Source organism: Gigantopelta aegis, chromosome 12 (assembly GCF_016097555.1).
Source record: "Gigantopelta aegis isolate Gae_Host chromosome 12, Gae_host_genome, whole genome shotgun sequence".
NCBI classification, from domain to species: Eukaryota; Metazoa; Mollusca; class Gastropoda; order Neomphalida; family Peltospiridae; genus Gigantopelta; species Gigantopelta aegis.
Window position 1 is genome coordinate 17,137,545 of NC_054710.1, and position 24,860 is coordinate 17,162,404.

Here is a 24,860-nt window from a genome sequence, read left to right on the forward strand (position 1 = left end):
CTATTTTCAAACTAAAACGTGCGAACTCACTTTAAAAAAAGTAATATACAGCGTGCGAAACCTTTTATATATGTGTGTGTGCGTGTGTGTGTGTGTGTGTGTTTGTGTGTGTATGCATATATATATACACAAAGAAAAAATTAAGCACCCCCACGAAATTTCTGACTGACGAATGAAAATCTTTTTGGCATGCAATTACTGACGTAATGAAGTCATGGCAATGTATGTGAAAGGCAAGAACAACATTCTGACAATAGGAAAACACAAACAATTGTCAGCTGTGGTGAATTTTTAATCACAATATGGTCGCAACCTCACCAGTCGTGTTTTCACCCCAACACATACCCGTTATAAGTATGGATCTACAGAGTCCATACGACATTTGCAGATTGTCAATTGTGGGTAAAAAGTTACATTCGGTTATCTAGACGACACTGACAGTCCAAACGTTCAGTACTTTGTGTACCCTCCACGTGCTCGGATGACCGCCTCAAGCCCGCTCCTCACCCTCCCAGTCAAGTGTCGGATCTTCTGACGAGGCAGCAACAGCCACTCCCGATGCAAAGCAGCTTCCAATTCTCTCAGATTCTGTACAGGGGGGGGGGGGGGGGGGGGTCCAATTTCTGTATTCGATGGCCAAGAATGTCCCAAATGTGCCCCAGGGGATTCAGATCGGGGCTCATGGCGGGCCAAGGCAAAGTCGTCACAGCGTTGTTCTGGAGATGCCAGGGAACGATGAGGCCTTGCGTTGTCATCCATGTTAATTACTGTGTAGTGGTACCCCAGCTGACGGCCGATGGCTTTGAACGTCATTCCTGCGTTACGCATGCCGATTATTTGTGATCTTTGATCCACTGATATTCTCCTTCGATTCATCTTCACTGATAATGATGCAACAGTGCAAGACGGCCACGTTAAATACCCAATTTGGGCACGCACCCATACTGCACTTTGGAAAAGTCATGGGTGGCATGTTGCACGTGCACGCGACGATGAGATGTGACACCATTGTCATGCTTGCACGATCTCATCCTTTCTATGGAACGCTATGCCTGTCAGAATCGTCATTGCAATTTCAGTTGCAATGCATGCCAATATTATATAAGTAATCATATCTGGGGGTGCTTAACTTTTTTCTTTGTGTGTGTGTGTGTGTGTGTGTGTGTGTGTGTGTGTATATATATATATATATATATATGTATGATATATGATATAACGCAAACCGAACTAGTGTAGCCAATTTTAAATAAACCAACCATACATGAAGTTATATCAAGCATCATTAGTAATGACACATTTTATAAACAGATTCCCTTACATTCTGCATGTCATTTACAATAAAATAATACTTAAACATTACAAAAATCAAACCAACATAAGCACAAAAATATCTGGGAGCAATATTTCATCCTGTGTGTCGAGTTAATAAATATACAAAAATTATGATTATACATCTCATAATTTTTGTATCCTAAAATATGTATAGTATCGAACGATTTTGTCACCAACGACGAAATGGTTTGATGGCCACAAAATGGCCCCAGCGACAAAATGTGCGGGATCAGTTCTGTTGAGACTTGTTAATTTTCAATGTGTACTAGTTAGGGAAATTATGACACTGACTGACTATTAAATTAAAGGCTTGACACTGGATTATTCTAACAGTTAAATGTACCGTAATCTTATATTAAGCAAAGCTACGAATTCAACTGAAGCAATTCTGTTGCAAAACTTTGAGGATAAAATGCATGATTATGTTAACATAATTATAACGTCCTATTTATACAATACACATATTAGACGTAGTAAAACATTAGTCTACGTTAACGGAGTACAGTGTTTCGTATCAATGAACCTTCGGACTACTGAACCTTCGGACTATCGGACTACTGAACCTTCGGACCATTGAACCTTCGGACCATTGAACTTTCAGACCATTGAACCTTTGGACCATTGAACCTTCGGACTATTGAACTTTCGGACCATTGAACCTTTGGACCATTGAACCTTCGGACTATTGAACTTTCGGACCATTGAACCTTCGGACTATTGAACTTTCGGACCACTGAACCTTCGGACTATAGAGCGGTCGCCCACCCAACACCTGGCTTCCATATCGAATAGGACTGCCCGGTAGAAGACACCGGTAGAAGGGACCCGTTTCCACCCAGTAGTGACAGGTATTGGCCAAAGTAATCTGCAATGCAGCGATCTCCTGAAAAATATGTATAAAGTCATGAAACTTATTAATTTTTAATATGGGGCAATCTGTATTTTTATTTGCATTTAGAGAACTATTTTATTAATATCTCGGTTAACACACACACACACACACACACACACACACACACACACACACACACAACCCTGTTTGAAACACCACCCCATTTGAAAAACTCAATCCGCAACTTAACATTGTTATAGTCAGTGTATATTGTCAAAGAAATATGCGTTATAATATATTATATAACTTCAAACAGTTCTTAAAACGTATCTGTCGTATTACATATACATATCTGACTTACCTGGTGAGCAGTAGTGTTTAATTCGTTTGTTTTCAAACTTCTTTCTGAGCAAGTCCGCCTTTAAAGATCTTCTTGCTCCTGCCGATGAATTCGACGTGTTTCCTTTTGCTGTTGTCCCCAACAATAAACTGATCACACATTAGGCTGTGGTGCTCATCATGTCCGCGATGACAAAATAATTTGCAGGAATAAAAGTGTTCTGAAGAGCCTCAGCGCAGTAATTTCCGAAAACCAACTTTCCCTATATTATGTCCTCATCTTCCAGTGTTATGGGATCCACTTGCTTAACACGTGTGCCGTAACCCAGAGTTAAAAGTTCTTTCATTCTTGCATGCAAAATTTTGCGAAAAGGGGCAAATCTTGTGTGTTTGTCCTCAAGAAACTTTTTGTCATTTACATTAGTGTCACGCAGATGTAGCAATCCACAGGCTATCATGTACAGCGATTGGGGCGGGTAAAGACACCCCGTCTTGTTTCCTCGCTTCCATCATGAACTTTCCTAAATGCAAATTATTATCATCACAAGTCATATCCGTCAAAATCGGAATGTCGACCCGAAGTTCTCTCCATTTTTCAAATACACCCATAGCCCATGCCGTGTTTTTGTTGGCATTTTTGTTTCGTTCAATTCGATTAGTTTTTCTGATCTCCTCATCAGATACAGGAGCGGGAAAACTACAGCATTCTGACACATCCATTGTAACTTGTATTTTCACAGGTTCGGGGAAATCAACTTCAATATCAAACGGACCCACGGTAAACGAGTTGTTTATTTCATACTGATCTAACACTTGTGACAATGACAAATCATTATAATGTTCTGCTAAACAGTTGTCTTTTTCCATGGCTTCGCAAATTTGCGATAAGACGATGTCATCAAGTTCTTCCGCCATATTCAAACGCAGACTGCTCCTTAACTGTTCAAAATATGACATGACGAAAGCTGTAAAGATTTCAAGTCACGTGGGATATGGGCGTGTCTTTAAAAATTATGGAAATCCGTCAATGCTACTAAACAGTTATTGTACGTTTTGACTCGTGCATCTTTGACAGACGAAGGGGCGGTACTCGTCTTTTGCGCAGACTCGTACCAACCCCCTTCGTCTATCACAGATACACTCGACAAAACATTCAATAACCATAACTTACCCTTGACGCTTGTTTGCACTCGGTCATTCTGTGACGCACCACAATAATACCGCTTTCTGCTCTACAAGTTTGAACTTTTAAAATAGGTTCGCATGTATAATGAAGATGACACTTTATATAATGCTGAATAATTTCAATTTATGGAGAAATTTCTTTGGCGTTTTTCTTATTTTCTTCAGTTTAATTAGTGGAGAGACTGTTAATAAACTGTTCCGTCGCGTGCCTCTCTTTGCCGACTTAAAGCCGACAGATCGTCCACTGGCATCGTGTGATGTCGCGAACCTGGTACAGTGTGCCAGACAGTGTAGCAATTTTGCGGCGTGTTTCGGCTTCTTCTACGACAAAAACGCCAGTCTGTGTTCAGTGTACGACGTTAGCTTCAACACACTGTCGTTTAAACAACAGGATGGGATAAAAGCTTACAGTAAGTTTCGTTAATATCATTAGTTAATTAATATTGCAGTTGTAATATTGTCTTTTTACCAGAGTGTTTTTTTCTGTAATCTCTTTATCATATAATATCAAGGTTAATATAACGCGTTTTTGTACGCAACTGTACACGCAAATTTATTCCAGTCCGCCATTGCTAGATATTCAAATGACGTAAGCATATGTGACGTGGTGTCTTTTTGAATAGAAATGACGTCAAACTGGAACGACGTAATTTTGGGTGTCCTTACATCAAAATAAACTAGTGGATAACGTTTTTTGTTTTTTGAACGCTGGACAGCTTTCAGTGTAAAATTGCTATTGAAATGTTTTTATGTTTTAACTATGAATGCATACGTCAGTTACGGAGTGTCACCATAGTACGTTTTGCTTAAATATCAATAAACCTAGTGCCGTGACCGATTAATTTACATCTAATTTGCAAAGTTATCAAATTCTTAAAGCATGTGATCTGAAAATTATCACATACTTTGATTGCACAAAAAATGTAAGATACACACACACACACACACACACACACACACACACACACACACACACACACACACACACACACACACACTTTGATTGCACAGAAAATGTAAGATATTATATATATATATATAATTTTTCGTTTTGAGAATCAGAGGAATCCCTTAGGAACATATCATTGCAGTCCCACCCTCATAAATGCATTTTCCGGACCCGCCACTGATTGTCTTCCATATACTGTCCGAATTTAAAGGTATTTGTTAATAATTTTGAGTCATTCTGGACCAATGGACCAATTTTTCATTCAGTTAAATTTGTAAAATGACTGAAACACACCACCCAATTTTCAGTTGCTATTTCTATCCCATGTTCGAGGCTCCTATACAATATACAGTACTCCTAACCCTTGTATACATGTTTTGAGTTATTTGGCTTTTCAGAATACTAAATACTAGATTTATACTAAATCGGTTAAATGTATTATGGTTTCTTCTCGCATCTTTTATACCTCTATAAACCTCAAAGCTACCATCTTTGGAACATTCAACTAAAAGCATTACCAACGTTGGACTACAAATCATCACTCTACTAATCTCTCAATATCCTATGAAGATGCCAAGACTGGACTGAACGACGGTTGGACATTCCTATGGAGACGTCAGCAGTCAGGGCGGCAGGTTGTAGGCTGTTTCGGCCGTTGGGGGGGGGGGGGGGGGGGTAGATTGTTGGGTCTAACAGCCTCTACCACCCTCCTCTCCCGGAGGGTCACACCGAAGTTCTGAATACGATTGGCATCTTTTAAACTTAAGACACGCCGATATTTGGTACTTGCGTGGCAGGATCTAACCACCTCGGTGGACCTATTCAACTGATTGTGTTTTTTTCCTATTCCAACCAGTGCACCACAACTGTGGTATGTGTTTTCCTGTCTGTGGGAAAGTGCATATGATAGATCCCTTGCTGCTAAATAGAAAAATGTAGCGGGGTTCTTAAATTCGTTGACGTACTCAACACATTTTATTTACGATTATATGGCGTCGGACATATGGTTAAAGACCACAAAAATATTGAGAGAGGAAACCCGCTGTCGCTACTTAATGGGCTACACTTTTCGATTAACAGCAAGGGATCCTTTATATGCACCATCCCACAGACAGGATAGCACATACCACGGCCTTTGATATACCAGTCGTGGTGCACTGGCTAGAGCGAGAAATAGCCCAATGGGCGCACCGACGGGCATCGATCCCAGACCGACCACACTTTAACACTGGACTACGTCCCGCCCCAAACATATTTAAATTCGTTGACTGCTCTAGTTCACAAATTACACGAAAATGAGACCACCACGAATAAAAATGATTTCACAGTAGCTACGAAAAACGTGATTTTATATTCGAACTCTATACAAAGCGGAATGCAGGCCCGTAAGAACTATATCTGGCGTTGGGGAGAGAGGGCACAACCTCTAGTGGGGGGTGGGGTGGGGTGGGGTGGGGTGGGGGCACAAGCCATATTTTCCCTTTATTTATACAGAGTGGGTGGGTGTTCCTATAGACCTAGGCCCATATTTTCGAAGCTATGTTAAAACCACCGTAAGCTGTAGCATGCGCTGTAGAGATGTCATTGCCAACGATGATTTTACCATTTCGTAGCGCTAACATAGCTTCGGAAATCGCTTGCCTGGACAGTAGCTCAGCTGTACAACGCTGAGGTGTGATGGTTTAGAGGATGGATCGCCGTCGATGACTCGGGTTTTCCCCTGTCCCAACCAGCCCCACGTGACTGGTCTGTCAAAGGCCGTAGTATGTCAAAATAGCTACTTGTTACACATAAAGTCGCAGACTAATTTCCTCCAGTAAAAATGGACACAGCGTTTGGTTATTCTACACCAGGAACACAATAAAGTGACACGAGAGTCCGTGACGTTAAAACGGAGAAGAGGGCGGGACGTAGCCCAGTGGTACAGCGTTCGCTCGATGCGCGGTCGGTGTGGGATCGATCCCCGTCGGTGGGCCCATTGGGCTATTTCTCGTTCCAGCCAGTGCACCACGACTGGTATATCAAAGGCCGTGGTATGTACTACCCTGTCTATGGGATGGTATATATAAAAGATCCCTTGCTGCAAATCGAAAAAGAGTAGCCCATGAAGTGGCGACAGCGGGTTTCCTCTCTCAATATCTGTGTGGTCCATAACCATATGTCTGACGCCATATAACCGTAAAAAAAAATGTGTTGAGTGATTCGTTAAATAAAACATGTCTTTCTTTCTTTCTTTGAAACGGAGAAATACCCTCTAAGAATAAACTGGAGTTCGTCTCTATAACCGTTACTGCTCAGAGTTACGTGCGTTTTTCGAATTATAGAAAACTCATTTCGTGGTATTACAAACACCAGGACGACTAGACACCCTCAGATGTATTGACATCGATAATCTAATTAAAATGTAAGTAATGTCTGATTCAATGATCGAAAAACGACTTTAATAGTGGAAAATACGCTCTACATAGTCTTAAAAACTAGGATCTGTCGCTTTAAAGTGTGCTGAGATGTAGGTAAGCAATTTTCCCCTCTACTTTCGACATAATCTGACTGGAATCTTGTGTCTTGATGATCTTTCATTTGACCAATCAAAACCCCCCTGACATAAACTTAACGGTATGAGTCATTAGGAACGTCTGTTCACGGTCAAAGATTCTGGACATTCAATGGCATCAGGTCTCGTCGTTTAAGGTGGGCGGTCATTCCCATTCGCCATCGCTCACCTGAGACTAGTTCAAGGAGGGTGATTTGTAGCTCGCTTTAGCATGGGAATTTATATGGTATCAATATGGTAATTTCTCAAATGTCTCCCCATAATCTTGGGTAGAGGAGCAATTAACGACTCCCCTCTATTATTTTCACGGTGAGGGCTGTGACATTTGCTCATGACTCATCTATTAACGTAGCCAACCAGATTGTCGTTATAAATAAGTTAAAGTTTGTTTTTATTTAACAACACCACTAGAGCACATTGATTTATTCATCATCAGTTATTGGATGTCAAACATTTGGTAATTCTGACAAATATATAGTCTTAGAGAGGAAATGCGCAACATGTTTCCATTAGTAGAAATGGATATTTTATATGAAGCCATCCCACATACAGGACAACACAGACCACGGCCTTTGATATACCAGTCGGGGTGCACTGGCTGGAACGAGAAATAGCCCAATGGGCCTACCGACGAGGATCGATCCTAGACCGACCACGCATCAAGAGAGCGCTTTACGACTGGGCTATGTCCCGCCCCAACTCGTTATAAATAGACCCTAAGGTACAGATGCACCCACATCTTCCGCCTGTTACCGACCACGGTCAGGCTGCTGGTGGTTTCTTGCGCCTGCCAGCACAGGCGGTCCCGTCTCCCGCCTACCCCACCCCCTCAACCGTTTCCTCTGCAGCTTGCTCTGAATGTGCACGTTAAACCTTATGACCTGTTTCAAAATTAATATTATTTTATTTCAGCACTTTTATCAGGCGTTACGTCCGACTGCTATGACGTCATGATGAATGGAGGAGCGACCAATGGTCTTTACGCGATTTTACCACGTGACAATGGTCCTCCAATCAATGTTTCTTGTGAAAACAACTCCATCAATGGAGGCTGGTTGGTAAGTACTTTGTGAACATAAACGATTTGTATCTTCAGCCGTGATCAATATTCCAGGAATTTAGTCGTTTGTCGGAGTGAAACAGGGTGCCCCATTATCTCCAGTACTGTTTCCTCTATTTATCAATGATTTTGCGAATTCTATGAATATTAATTATGCTGAGCCTGTATGTTTTGATAATCTGAAACTATTTACTTTATTATATGCTTGTGAGGCACTTCTTATGTCCAAATCCGCCGCAGGTTTATAAAATATCCGTGACAGTTGAAATATATATTGTAATAAATGTGATTATAGTATGAACACAGATAAGACAAAAGTAATATAATTACTTTTAGTAAAAGTTGTCAACCAAAACAGCTACGAGTATTATTAAAATTGGTTTTGTTTAATGACACAACTAGAGCACATTAATTTATTAATCATCAGCTATTGGATGTCACGATAATTCTAAATAAAAAATATTATTGGTAATAAATCTTAAGGCAGAGATAAATTTTACTTGTATGCATCTGAAGTATGGGGATTTCACCACGTTTCTGATACTGAACGTGTTCATTTGGAATATTATGAATACATTTTATCAGTTAAAAAGTCAACCTGTAATGTTGCTGTATATGGTGAACTGGGACATCCACCTATGTATGTGAAAAGGCCAGAAAGAATAACTGCAAGTCAAAACTCTTATCATGTACCTATTGTTTGCTTTTTTAAGGCAAGATGCGGGTGTGAATATCTCGTATAATGGTTTAAAGGGGCTTACAGTGTAAACTGTTGAATAGGCTTGGGATATCAGACGTATGGTTAAAGGGACATTCCTGAGTTTGCTGCATTGTAAGATGTTTCCGACTAATAAAATATTTCTACGATTAAACTTACATATTAACTATATTTTCTGGTTTAAAATATCAGTGTCTGTATATTCAATGTGTTTCTGTTCGTCTTAATATTTGTAATAAGCCCAAACTGGATTTTGTCTTCAAATAATTACGTATGTACGAACAAAATTATTTTTAGGAAATAAAATGAAATTTAACCTAGTACAAATATTAGAACGATCAGAAACACGTTTAATATACAGCCACTAATATTTTATGCAGAAACATATATTTGATATGTAATTACAATCATTAAAAAGTATCTGTTAGTCGATAACATCTTAAACATTGCAGCAAACTCAGGACTGTCCCTTTGAATCAAGAGTTGGGGCGACACGCTTGATACGTGGTCGGTTTGGGATCGACCCCATTGGACTATTTCTCGTTCCAGCCAGTGCACCATAACTGGTATATCAAAAGCTGTGATATGTGCTATCCTGTCTGTGGGGTGATGCATATAACAGATCCCATGCTACTAATAAAAAAAAGGTAGTGGGTTTCCTCTGTAAGATATATGTCAGAATTACCAAATGTTTGACATCCAATAGCCGATGATTAATATATCAATGTGCTCTAGTGGCGTCGTTAAACAAAACCAACTACAACTGAGTGTTCTCTTTCTTCATTCTCTCGCTAGGTTATTCAGCGACGGACTGACGGGTCGGAGAGTTTCAACAGAACTTGGAATGACTACAGGGACGGGTTTGGCGATTTGAACAACGAGTTCTGGTTAGGTAAGACTGGGGTTTCTTTGGGTAGATCGGTCTGGGATCGATCCCCGTTGGTGGGCCCATTGGACTATTTCTCATTCCAACCAGTGCACCACAACTGGTATATCAAAGGCCGTGGTATGTACTATCCTGTCTGTGGAATGGTGCATATAAAAATCCCTTACTGCTAATCGAATAGTGTAGCCCATGAAGTGGCGACAACGGGTTTCCTCTCTTAATATATATGTGGTCCTTAACCACATGTCAGACGCCATATAACCGTGAATAAAACATGTTAAGTGTGTCATTAAATAAAACGTTTCCTTCCTTTTTGGGTAGGACCTAGCATGGAGAAAAGCTAATGCTAGGAGCAGACTACCAACTGTCACGACGGATTGTGCCAACTTGCCGATTTCTCGACTTCTACAGCTGTCCATTTGCAAGTCTGAACACTCTTACAACTCGATTCTCGTCGTATACAATTTCTACGAAAAATTAGTTGTTAATATTTGTTAATATGAGCGCACCCATCGTAAGTCGTGACAGTTGCAAGTGTGAGCGTGCTAACAACTCGATTATCGTCGTAAACAACTCCTAAGATCGATTAGTCGTAACTCGAAGCGCTCCAGTCGTTTGTTGGGAGTAGGAGAAATTACAACACAACTGTTGAGTTAGCCAGCGATCGTGACAGTTGATACTCTGACACTAGCATAACACCAGAACTGGTAGAGATCGTTGGGGATGAATATAACTGGTGCTAGTTCACTGGGCGAGTGAGTAACCTATATGTTTCAATGTTCATTTTATTTTAAAGCCATTTCATGATTTTTAAGACCCATACTATAATCCATGTATTAAAAAAAAGCCTACAGTTTATTTTCTCAGGATAGGAAAGAAAGAAAGAAATGTTTTATTTAATGACGCACTCAACACATTTTATTTACGGTTATATGGCGTCAGACATATGGTTAAGAACCACACAGATTTTGAGAGGAAACCCGCTGTCGCCACTTCATTGGCTACTCTTTCCGATTAGCAGCAAGTTTACACCTATCCATTAAGCCTTGCGGAGCACTCACTCAGGTTTTGGAGTCGGTATCCGGATTAAAAATCCCATGCCTCGACTGGGATTCGAACCCAGTACCTACCAACCTGTTAACCGATGGCCTAACCACGACGCCACCGAGGCCGGTCTTCTCAGGATAGGCTACACAATTTAATGTCACATGATTCAGCCAGTGAGAATATTCATGGAAACTAGGAACTCGTCTAGGCCACAAGCCCGCAATACCATTGGAAATATTTCCTAATTTCTACCCTGTTTAAAGTATTCTCCACGTATAAATAAACTTGAACAATCTACAAGAGACGCCAGGTGGCGCGGATCCAGGGATTTGTAATAGAGGGGGTCCAAAACCCGTTGTTGTTTTTAAAAATAGAATTTAAAGGTCCTTGACAGGAGGACGGGATAATGTGTATTCTGTAATATATATTATTGCCCATATGGTTAAAGATATCTTGGTACATAACAAAGTGATACATATAGAATACTAAACGAGCTTGCCTGTCATACCATTTTTATGAAATGAGTGAACAGTTTTGGTATATGACGAGCGAAAGCGAGTCAGATACCAACACTGTTCACGAGTTTAACAGAAATGGTACGACAGACAAGCTAGTTTAGTATTTTATTTATTACAAACCAACTGCAAACAAGCCGCAACGCAGAAGTAAGCAGATGTCGAGACCTACTATACGTTATTTTTCTGCGAATTTGGTCAGCAAGTGATCTACCTCATATCACGCCAATATAACACTAGTTAGATATTAAGTGATTTTTATGACATGAGCAATATCTTACACTGGTGTGTAATAAATCCAACTAGAACGCCAACTGGGACATAACACTTCGATGTCGGACGATGACGTTATCGAATGGCGCACTACAACCTTACAGGAACGTCAACTAAACGAGATGAGTGAAATAAATAAGTTCGTTTGTGGGTAATAAATAGAATATTAAATTCACCACCATTTCGGATCATGTTTATGTCCGTTTTGAAAATTATTTTCATTGTCGTTCGCTAAAACTTGGGACAGAAACATGATACGAAGCGGAAGCTTGTTTAATATCATAACCAAAATGGGGGTGGGGAGGGGAATCCCTTCGGCCCTCGCTAGTTTTAGTAGATGTTAACTCAACTGAAGTTGTGCTGGACGCGATTAGTATTGGCTTAAAGGAAAACATAATTTAATGACTAAATATAAAAAATTAATAAAATAATATGTTTAGTCATTTTGAAACTATCATTCTGCAACTTTAAAACTTCTTCTTTCACCCGCTAATGGTTTACGCAAACCTTTATGAGAGGCTTGTCTACTAACACATTGGCTAGACAGTCAGGTTGCGGACAGGGAATAATTGTTGCATGTACTGAGCATCGAATTAAGTTGCATCATCATCATCATCATCATCATCATGATCATCATCAACATCATCATCATCATCATCATGGTCATTATGATAATACATGGTCATCAACGTCTTATCTGTCTATTTGTCTGCCGGTCTGTCTAGCTATCTATCTATCTATCTATATCTATCTATCTATCTATCTATATTTATCTATATCTGCGTGTCTGCCTGTCTCTGTCTGTCTGCCTGTCTGTCTATCTATCTATCTATATGGTCAAACTGAGCTTCTCTCTCTCTCTCCTTCTCTCTCTCTCTCTCTCTCTCTCTCTCTCTCTCTCTCTCTCTCTCGCACCTGCCTAAATAGTCCACAATTGTGTTGAATGAGATCTCACTTTCTATAAGTTATTTGTGTATACCGAGTATCAATACATGGCCGGGGTGAAGTGACTTCTTAGCAGCCGTGATACGGCAACTCGGGGTGGGGGGAGGGGGAGGGGGAGGGAGGGCAGTGCCTCCAAAAGATTATTTCGAGAATCAGTTTGACATCACCTAGTTGAGATAATCTTGCCACACAAAGCAAGGACTGGCTATCATCACCACATGTGTGTTTCAACTAGGAAAATTCCCTTTTTCTCTTTATTGTTTTGTTTTGCATTTATGTTACTATGGTGGACAGTGTCTTATTATTTACTTCCCTGCTACCTATAGCAGCTCACCAAATCAAATCCCATAGACGACGATAGTAACATATGTGGTAAAACTCCTATCTGCAGCGTATCAATTGACATATACACCACCACCCGTCACACTTAAAATGATATGGGGTTGAAGATGTTCATTTCATAGATAACGGGTAGCGTCTGTGACTACCCTAGTTCCGCACAAAATTTGAGTACTTTTTTTTACAGGTACCCCATGTTTCAAGTACAAGGCTACTTGACACAGTGGTACTAGATGAAATAAAATTGCATAAATTCTTTGCCCAGATGAAACTTCTGTTTTTTTCAATGACAGGATTTGTGGTATTAACCGCTCTATCAAAACTTCGGTGTACATCGAATTTTTTATCCAGCCGGAAGTTATTTTGTTTAGTACTGCCAGCTAGTCTTGTCAAACATTAATGCTGCCACGGGAAACAAGAATTTTCCACTCGAAACACTAAATGTACAGCAAGACATTTGCACTTTTAATAGTGATAAAACTATAATACATAAGTAAATTCAATTAGCCTACTCAGTTTTAATGAAAACTGTCAAAGGAAATAATTAACAGAGTTCAGTTGGTATTTCTGGCAAGATGTATAGTTGCTGTTAATCCTGCATGTAGTGAAATGTTGTGTTTGTAATTTTGTAAGATGGATTAACGCCACCTTACAAAGCCATTAAAAATCCAATAAATTACACAGTCTAGTTACAGGTCGAGTGTGGAACAATAGTTGTTTTCTGCGACTCAAGTAATTAACGTTTTCTTTCCTCGTTGCTGCTAAACCACACGTGCAATTAATTCGTTAATTATCCTGGGAATCAAGGATTTTTTGCCCAGATAAAACTTTTTTTTTTTTTACAACAAACACACTAACATTTATCACCAATGACAGGATTTGTGGTATTAACTGCTCTATCAAAACTTCGGTGCACATCGAACTTTTGATCCAGTCGGAAGTTATTTGGTTTAGTACTGCCTGCTAGTCTTGTCAAACGTTAATGCTGCCACGGGAAACAAGAATTTTCCACTCGAAACACTAAATGTACAGCAAGACATTTATACTTTTAATAGTGATAAAAAATATAATACATAAGTAAATTCAATTAGCCTACTCAGTTTTAATGAAAACTGTCAAAGGAAATAATTAACAGATTTCAGCTGGTATTTGTGTAAAGGTGTATAGTTGCTGTTAATCCCGTATGTTGTGAAATATTGTGTTTGAGATTGCAAGATGGATTAACACCACCTTACAAAGCCATTAAAAATCCAATACATTACACAGTCTAGTTGCAGGTCGATGTCCAACAATAGTTGTTTTCTGCGCTTCAGATGATTAACGTTTCCTTTCCTCGTTGCTGCTAAACCACGCGTGCAATTAATTCGTTCATTATCCTGGAAACCAAGAGTGGGTTTATAGTGTGGTGAAAAGAAATGTTTTATTGAAAGACGCCCTCAACACATTTTGTTTACTGTTATATGGCTTAAGACATATGATTAAGGACCACACATATATTAAGAAAGGACACCCGCTGTCGCTAGTTCATGGGCTACTCTTTTGGATTCATTAATTCATTCATTTCAACTTATTTTCGTGCTTATATCCAATTAAGGTTCAAGCACGCTGTCCTAGGAACATACCTCGGCTATCTGGACTGTCCAAGACAGTGGGTTAGTTATTAGTGGTTAGTGGTTAGTGAGAGAAAAGAGGGTGTAGTGATCTTACACCTACCCATTGAGTCGTTAAAACTTGCTCTGGGTGTGAGCCGGCACCGGGCTGAGAACTATGTACCTAACAGCCTTATGTCCGATGGCCTAACCATGACGCCACCAAGGCCGGTCTTTTCGATTAGCAGCAAGGGATCTTTTATATGCAACATCCCACAGACAGGATAACACATACCAAGGCCTTTGATATACCAGTCGTGGTGCACTGGAAAGAGAAATAGCCCAATGACTTCAAATATTCCATGCATTTTTACAAAAAGGTTATAACATTCGTGTAAAATAAATTAGTGATAAAAGATGCTCTTGTTCAGTTCACATGAATTACCCACCCTTGTGAAACGTGAACTGGAGATTTTATAAATGATCTCCGAGTTGATTGAAATGTATACATACATACATACATACATACATACATACACATATACATGTTCAGAGCGCATTGTGGTTAGTCTTGCAATTTGCGGGCGATTCGGTGCCACAAGTTTGAGTCCCAGCAACGGCATGGGACAATTTGTGAGGCCAGAACGGATTTAATTATCCCCTGCACATGTGTCAAACTTCGATAACTCGATCTTCAAGGGGACGAGGAAATAGTTCGAGTTTTCGAAAGTAATATACAAGTGTTCAAATTTGAAACTGCACTGCAGCTGGATGATTTCGTTTAATATTGTAAGAAGCGTACCTCTAAACTCTGAAAATTATGCATTCCCAGTTGAAAGGCGAATTAATATATAACTGTTACCCCACCCCTTTTGTTGGCATCTTTTGCGTATATTGTAAAAATATGTAAATGACAAAACAAAAAAGATAACCCACATGAATTTGAAATACATGTGCTTGGGCATATACATGTATTTATTAACAGAACATACAACAACGAAACATAATATATATATATATATATATATATATATATATATATATATATATATACTGTGTGTGTGTGTGTGTGTGTGTGTGTGGGCGCGCACGCGTGTGTGGGCGCGCGTGTGTATGGACACACAGAAGAGTATATTGGGAGCAATTTATCCACCTTACAGAGTTTCAATCATTTTGCAGGAAACACAAACATCTATCGTATAACCAACCAGGGTCACTATGATCTGAGAATTGACTTGGAAGACTTTGACGGAAGCACTAGGTACGCTCTGTTCAATAACTTCTACCTGGCGTCAGAAGAAGACCACTTCCGGTTGCAAATAGGAACGTACACAGGAACCGCTGGTAGGCTCAGGAAGAACAATATGCCAACATAATATCACATGATACACCCACTGGCGTAGCCAGGATTTTATATCGGGGGCGGTGGAAGGGGGAGAGGGGGGTGTGGGGGGAAGGGGGCAACCCATACTATGTATGTATGTATGTATGTAGTTTAATAGTTTAAAATTTTAAAGAAGGTTTGATTGGGGGAGGGGATAAACAACACTTTAATATCCAATAAATAACTTGTCATATCACACGATACACCGCACTTTAATATTTAAAACACCACTTGTCATATCACATACTACACCAGACTTTAATATTTATTACACCACTTGTCATATCACATGATACAACATACTTTAATATCTAATACACCACTTGTCATATCACATGATACACCAGACTTTAATATTTAAAACACCACTTGTCATATCACATACTACACCAGACATACTACACCAGACTTTAATATCCAATACACCACTTGTCATATCACATACTACACCAGACTTTAATATCTAATACACCACTTGTCATATCACATATACACCAGACTTTAATATCTAATACACCACTTGTCATATCATATAATACACCAGACTTTAATATCTAATACACCACTTGTCATATCACATGATACACCAGACATCTAATATCATATAATATAATACACCACTTGTCATATCACATACTACACCAGACTTTAATATTTAATACACCACTTGTCACTACACCAGACTTAATATTTTAATATCATATGATACACTTGTCATATCACATATACAGACTTTAAAACACCATCACATAATACACCCACTTGTCATATCACATGATACACCAGACTTTAATATCTACATATACACCAGACTTTAATATCATATCATACACGATACACCAGACTATCTAATATGTCATATATACACCAGACTTTAATATTTAATACACCACTTGTCATATGTACACCAGACTTTAATATCCAATACACCACTTGTCATATATTACACATGTCATATCATATACTACACAGACTTTAATATCTAATACACCAGACTACCACATGATACACCAGACTAATATTTAATTTAATATCATATCACACGATACACCAGACTTTATATAATTCACATGATCATATGACATACACCAGACTTTATTATCTAATACACCACATGTAATTTGACACCATTGACTATTTACACCAGACTTTAATATCTGATACACTTCTTGTCATATCATATGGTACACCAGACCATAATATCTAATACACCACTTGTCATATGACATGATACACCAGACTTTAATATCTAACATACCATGTCATATGGCATGATACACCAGACTTTAATATCTAATACACCACTTGTCATATGGCATGATACATCAGACTTTAATATCTAACATACCATGTCATATGACATGATACACCATTTTATAATAAACCACGTGTTTCATCAATCCAATAAGCGCTGATAGTGCAGGCCTGTCGAAGAGAACTGGAGAGATTAAATGTATGGAGGAGTGGAAAGGCAAACCCACCCCTAACAAACAAGTTTCCTGTCCTAGACGGAGAAGCCGGTGAAAGTCGACACTTGCCACAACAGCTTGTTCTGAATGTGGACGTTAAAATCTATGACCTGACCTGACCTGACCTGACCTGGCAGAGAAAGCAACCCCCCCCAAAAAAAAAAACAAAACAAAAAAAAACAAAAAAAAACAAAAAACAACAACAACAACCCCACTAGGATTTAGTTTGACGTGCTTACTTTGGAGGATCGAACCATTCAACTGACTGGGGGTTTTCTCGTTCCAACCAATGCACTACAACTGGTGAAATTCCGTGGTATATGCTTTCTTGTCTGTGGTAAAGTGCATATAAAAGATCCCTTGCTGCATTAAGGAAACATGTAGCAGGTTTCCTCTGATGACTCCGTGTCAGAATTATCAAATGTTTGACATTCAATAGTCGATGATTAATTAAGCAACGTGCTGTAGTAGTGTCGTTAAACAAAACACACTTTACCTTTTAACTATTGTAACTTTATCCGACTGTGTTACAGGTTTGTAGATTAACCAAAATTAGGGTTAATTTTCACAGGTTCAAGCTAAGAGTCCTTCCCACAGGGAACGCATTTTTAACACACTATGCAATTTACTATAAGTTATTTATTTCTGAGCCGATTATTTTCTAAAATAGTAATTTGTTTTTGTTATTTCCAAAACACTTTTACTTTTCTTCTTACGTTAAACCAAACTGAAATTATTAAAAAAAAAAACCTACATTTTTGTAGGAGAATGGGACGGACCACAGGTATCCCCAACCAATAACGTCGGATATGTTATAGTTACGTTATATATATATATAATAAAGAGTACTATTTATGTATGTAACTATAGTATTAGTATTATGGGTTTCTGTTTGGGGGTACACGTGGGACGGACTATACGTTCTGCAATTTTAGCTTGGTACAATTTCCAGATTTACAAATGTTTTCTACTTTTTGTCCAGGCGATGGTCTTACGTTAAACCAAACTAAAATTATTAAAAAAAAAAAAACTTTTGTAGGAGGATGGAACGGACCACAGTTATCCTCAAACCGTAACATCTGATATGTTATAGTTACGTTGCATAATAAAGAGTACTATTTATATATGTAACTATGGTATTAATATTAGGGGTTTCTGTTTGGGGGTACATGTGGGATAGACTATACGTTCTTCAATTTTAGGTTTAAAAGATCTCCGCTTGGTACAATTTCTAGATTTACTAAAAAAATTCTATTTCTTGTTTTCCAGGCGATGGTCTGAGTTACCACAACGGCTACAATTTCTCGACGTACGACCGCGATTCCGACACAGCACCGTCCAGCAACTGCGCGCAGGTCTGTAAAGGAGCATGGTGGTACGGGAACTGCCATCTTGCCAACCTGAACGGCCTCTACCTCAAGGGAAATCACTCTGACCACACTGACGGCATGAGCTGGACGCCGTGGAAGGGTCCGTATTACTCGCTGAAGAAATCTGTCATGAAGATCCGACCCAGTCCCAGGATCGTTTGATGACGTCACTGACACGGCTGTTTGTTTTTGTTTAACGACATCACTAAAGCACATTGATTTGCTAATCATTGACCATTGGATGTCAAAGATCCAGTATTTTTGACATATAGTCAGAGATGAAACTCGCTGTATTTTTCCATTAGTAGCAAGGGATCTTTTTTATGCACCATCCCACAGACAGGACAACACACACCACGGCTCACCGACGGGGATTGATCCCAAACCGACCGCACATCACGCGAGCACTTTACCACTGGGCTACGTCCCGCCCCTTCACTCACATCTGATACCGTTATGACCAGGCGCAGATCCAAGCGGGGGCCTAATGGGCCCACCCTCTAATATATATTATAAAATACAAACAATGAAAACCTTTGCCGTTCACCTGGCAAGTACCTTTAAATTCTATATTCCAAAACAACAACGGGTTTTAGGTCCCCTCTATTAAAGACTCCTGGATCCGCGCCTGGTGATAGCCAACACAGATCTCTGGACGGTAGAGGTGCGAGGCAATCTGTGTATATAACGTCCACCCACAAAGTAAAATGTTATTTACCTAATATGTAAATACGAAGAAACCGTTTCTGCAGACTCACCAGATGTAAAATAATTATTGTAGAGCCTCAAGCCTCCCCGGGAGATCAATTCTAGAAGAAACCCAACCCAGGCGAGCGTGGTGGGGGTGGGGGTCGGGTGGAATAATAAGAAATATTATTGGTAGTAAATCTTAAGGCGGACATAAATTTTACTGGTAGAAAGCAGGAAATTGCATTTCAGGACCTCTATATTTCAACATTTTAAGGGGAAGGATACCCCCCCCCCCCCCCCCGTGCCACCCTAGAAAATTTGCTTTGCGTCCTCGATCTCAGTCCCCCCCCCCCCCCCCAATATGTACTTGCGTCCGTCGTGCCTGTACACACAGTGCCTACATTGTTATAGCAGACGACAGTCTTCAGTATGAGATAATAATGCTGTTTTATAACTTACACATACATAATAGAACATTTGTGTTATCTCCAAAACTTTTTTTTAACGTCAAATTGAAATGATTTCTTTGTGGGTGGGGTGGGAGAAAAACAGAAACCTTTTGTTTTGCTGAACAAGTTTGACGACTTGTGCCAAATCAACCCTTGCACGTTCGTATTATTTTGTTACGCTGGAGACTGCTGTACCGAATTATTTCATTTGTGGTTTGTTTGACATTCTGATTTCACAAGTTCATATGAATTCTTAATTGTCGATTTTTGTGTCTTCACAGTATCGGTTTTGAAGCAACGATCACGCTTGGTGCAGAAATAACGACGTTTTTCATGTCATTATTAGCAGAGAAATAACCTAATGTACATGCACAATAAATTCATTATATATTATAATAGTTGTTCTGTTTCTTAGTTTATTATTGAATACTGCAATATTCTACTCTTTTCGATGTGGTATGGGTTTCGAAGTGTAACATCTAAATAACTTGACAATGACGGATATTCAAGCCGAATAACTCCAAATAGTCCATGAACCGAATACCGAAATCATCCCTCTTGTGGATTTCTAGATAAGTATTTCTAGACAAGTATTTCTAGATACCCCATTATATATCCTTTTGATATTCGCTTGTCTGCAGTAAAATATTGGTGAAATATATATGTAAAAAAGCGGATTACGAGTATTTAAGAATGTCACCATTACGATTGCGATTACAAGAAAATTGAAAGTAATCGATTACGATTGCGAATACATTGTCCAGTAATCATGTTTACAATCATGATTATATTTCAACTATTGTAATATATGTAAAAGTAGTAAAATGACGTCACCAACATGAAACTGTTCATGTTATTTCACAGAAATATATATAATTAGTAACCACTAATACACAGACTACAGGAAGAAACCCGACAACATCTACTTTCTATAATGTTCCAGTTAAATACATAGGTTCTGACGGGTTTCTTCCTGTAGTGTGTGTATTAATAGTGAATAAGTGAAATATTAGTTACCAGCGAACTCGAAAACTATCAAAGTAAAGGTTTTTAGCGTCAAACCTTGAGTTTTTGTTGTATTAGAGCGGGAATCTTTGTCTGCCGTGTGGTAGTCAGCCATTCCGTGTTTCCACTATAGAGTGATCTCTGACTGAGAGAGCGACCATATCCGTCCATATGTCCGTCTAACTCTCTGACGGCAGAGTACTCTGGCTAATTTTCATTGGTATAACACATTTTAAAAGAAAGACATTTGAAAATATACATTGTACCATCCATATCTAATATTATAAACTGCAATTGCGCACAATTAACCGGCCTCGGTGGTGTTGTGATTAAACCATCGGACATAAGGCTGGTAGGTACTAGGTTCGCAGCCCGGTACCACCTCCCACCCAGAGCGAGATTTTACGACTCAATGGGTAGGTGTAAGACCACTACATCTTCTTCTCGCTCACTAACAACTAACAACTAACCCAGTGCCCTGGACAGACAGCCCAGATAGCTGAGGTGTGTGTCCATGACAGCGTGCTTGAACCTTAATTGGATATAAGCACCAAACAAGTTGAAATGAAATGTGCACAATTGCATTGTTCTGCGTGTCATACTTTCCCGGCTGTTCTACTTTTAAAAAATGAAACGCGTTTTTCGTCTATTTGTATTTATTTAATCACCCTGCATATAAATTCAGATTCGGGCAGTTTCGTTTTCAGGAAAAAATCAGCTCCCCACTACCCCCCCTCCCCCCCAAAAAATAAAAAACACACAACCCCCCCCCCCCCAAAAAAAAAAACACCACTTAAAAAACCCCCCAAAAACAACATAATGGGAGCCTATATACCCATGCTATCCGTCATAGGCGTACTTTCTCCCATTATGAAGGCATCAGGTTGATTTTTGACCGAATTCTACAAAAGTGCCCGAATCTGGATTACAAGTTAACGTTTATTCATATTAGCATTACTGTCAAACAGCTATATATGGTTGCAAACGAATCGCTACGCATTTTCTGCATGTATTACAGCTAATATTATGGGTACCATGATGAAAAGACATGGTGAAAAGTGTTCAGGCCGGCTAATTTTGCATAATCTCTCTATTGTTTTTGCCCGAATTTGAAGATTTTCTCCAGGATTGGTGTGTGTGTGTGTGTGTGTGTGTGTGTGTGTGTGTGTGTGTGTGTATGTGTCCACCCGCCTCCTCGTCTCGTACGATTATGCGCTCCACTTTTACTGCAGTCCTAATTATAGTGTGAATATTTTTAGAAAGAACTACTTGTTTAACGACACCCTCTGGTTAATCAGAGGTTAGATAGGTGTCTACAATATGACAAATGTAACCAGGTTATCATGCATTAAATCGGAGATTTCCGTGACACGGAGTAAAAGCCACAACATGGCCCGTGCTTATAAAACTTTTAGAGTCCAGACTCAATCTCTAATGAAGGAAGGAAGGAAGGAAGAAAATGTTTTATTTAACGACGCATTCAACACATTTTATTTACAGTTATATGGCGTCGGACACATGGTTAAGGACCACACAGATAGAGAGAGGAAACCCGCTGTCGCCACTTCATGGGCTACTCTTTCCGATTAGCACAAGGTATCTTTTATTTGCGCTTCCCACAGGCAGGATAGCACAAACCATGGCCTTTGTTGAACCAGTTATGGATCACTGGTCGGTGCAAGTGGTTTACACCTACCCATTGAGCCTTGCGGAGCACTCACTCAGGGTTTGGAGTCGGTATCTGGATTAAAACCCCCATGCCTCGACTGGGATCCGAACCCAGTACCTACCAGCCTGTAGACCGATGGCTAACCACGGCGCCACCGAGGCCGGTTTTTCTAAACAAAACTCCACCTAAAACCCCAGTGATTGTCCATAATACAAACATTCTGTATTAATTATGTATTTGTTAAATGCCAAGTGATACCCTGTTTTCTAACAGATGGATTAAATGTGAGGTACCACATCTGAGTTGGTTGATACAACAAATTTATTTCGGGGAAAATAAAAATTATAATTTCATGCATTGTGGCTTAACGTACACTACTATTGGACGATTTGACGCCAATCAAACTAATCACCTTGTCGGTACTAAACATGACGTCATCGCGATTTGGCAAAACACACAATGACGTCGCGTAGTTTAAAGCGTAGTTTCTGGTTTCAGTCTTAAACTTGTAATAAAATGGTAGTTTAATGCATTTTATTATAGATATTTTTTTGTACAGAATATAGCCTATAGATATTTGGGGTTTGAAAATTATCTGTGAACCATGAATAAAATACAAAGTTAAAGCAATACCCAGAACAGTAGCTGCATAATAAATGTATTTCTGATCGTTCTAATATTTGTACTAGGTTAAATTTTATTTTATTTCCTAAAATATAATTTTTTCGTACGTACGAAATTATTTGAAGACACAATCCAGTTTGGCCGTCTTACAAATATTAAGACGACCAGAAACACATTGAATATACAGACACTGATATTCTAAACAAGAAAATATATTTAATATGTAAGTTTAATCGTAAAAATATTTTATTAGTGAGAAACATCTTACAATGCAGCAAACTCAGGAATGTCCCTTTAAAACAGCAACAGATTATTTACATACAGAGGGGGAAAAAAGCCGATGTCATAGAACTTTACCATTTGGCTACATACCGCCTGTGATAAAGGATTTGCTTGTTTTGTTTAACGATACCACTAGAGCAGATTGATTTATTAATGATCGGCTACTGGATGTCAAACATTTGGACATTTGACAGTCTTTGAAAGGAAACCCACTACTTTTTTTTTCATTAGTAGCAAGTGATCTCCTATATGCATCATCCTAAAGAAAGGATAACACATATCACGACATTTTGAACCCACATCTAAAAGTTTAAAGTCCGATCGATATGTTCACGCGAGTGGCCTCGTTAAGGCCGTTTGGGTGCACAGCTTAAAGGGATGAGATGGGTTGCATCCCGTCAAGAAAACCCCTAGATTGACAGTCGATAGACGTTGAAGGTGTAATGCTGTGCTGAAATACTGATCTTGAGAAGCCGGATCCGTCTGAACGAGAGAGAGTATCAGACTAGGGTATAGTCCAGTCGTCATGGGTTGGTATAGTGGTGCGGACGGGCCCCGACTCCGGAGGCTACGAGATGGTATCACTATAAAGCAAAGTAAAGTCTAGAAAAGAGTAGTAGGGGCAGACCCCGCTTCCTATTTCTTCTTAGAGTGGGGGGGGGGGGGGGGGGGGGGTCAATCTTCCAGTGCTGCTAGGACAGGCTCGGACATGTAGAGACTAAACGCGAACAACCGTGGCGTTCTGCAGAATGGCCGTCATACGAGTCACGAAAAAACCCAAGTCGACAGTCAGATGGAGAACGTGGAGGCAAGGAATCTCGCTAAAAAAGAATCCAACCTGGTGGTGCAGGCTGTCGAAATGAGAAGCGTTCCAGCGTTCAATCAGTTCCAATGGCCGCATACATCCCAGTAGAAAACTTCATTTCGCTGACAAAAACAACGAAATGAAGGACCTCCAAGTCGAGCACACGAAAGCACGCGCAGTGTGGACAAGCGAAACAAACACGTCTTACCGCGTGGAGCTCCAGACTGGGAATGGGATGGGATGGGAACTCGTTTAACGTGCCCATATCCACTAGGGTTCAGGCACGCCCACCACGGGTTTGACCTCTGACATCGCCAGTGACCAATCTCTAGGGCGGGAAGGGGAAGGGGAATAGGGGTGTGTGGGTAGTGAAGGGGTCAATTTGAAAGTGTGGTCAGACTGTGAATGTTGTTAGAATGTCCTAGCACCTACCTTGATTGATTTATATTGTTTGTTTTCTCTACATAACTCGAGTCAAACCAACTGTCGTAATGCACCATGCTGTAGATACAATTCAATTCTTTATTACCGTAAGCTCGCAATAGCTTAC

At 39.6% G+C, this 24,860-nt stretch overlaps 1 protein-coding gene across 1 annotated transcript; it reads left to right on the top strand.

Moving 5' to 3' along the window:
• Positions 1–632: 632 nt before the first annotated feature.
• LOC121385864 (microfibril-associated glycoprotein 4-like) lies at positions 633–18,948 on the top strand. Its single transcript, XM_041516652.1, has 6 exons — positions 633–694; positions 3,854–4,098; positions 8,104–8,249; positions 9,765–9,861; positions 15,743–15,907; positions 18,686–18,948. The coding sequence occupies exons 1-6, from the start codon at positions 633–635 to the stop codon at positions 18,946–18,948; spliced, it is 978 nt and encodes a 325-aa protein (XP_041372586.1).
• The last annotated feature ends 5,912 nt before the right edge of the window (positions 18,949–24,860 follow it).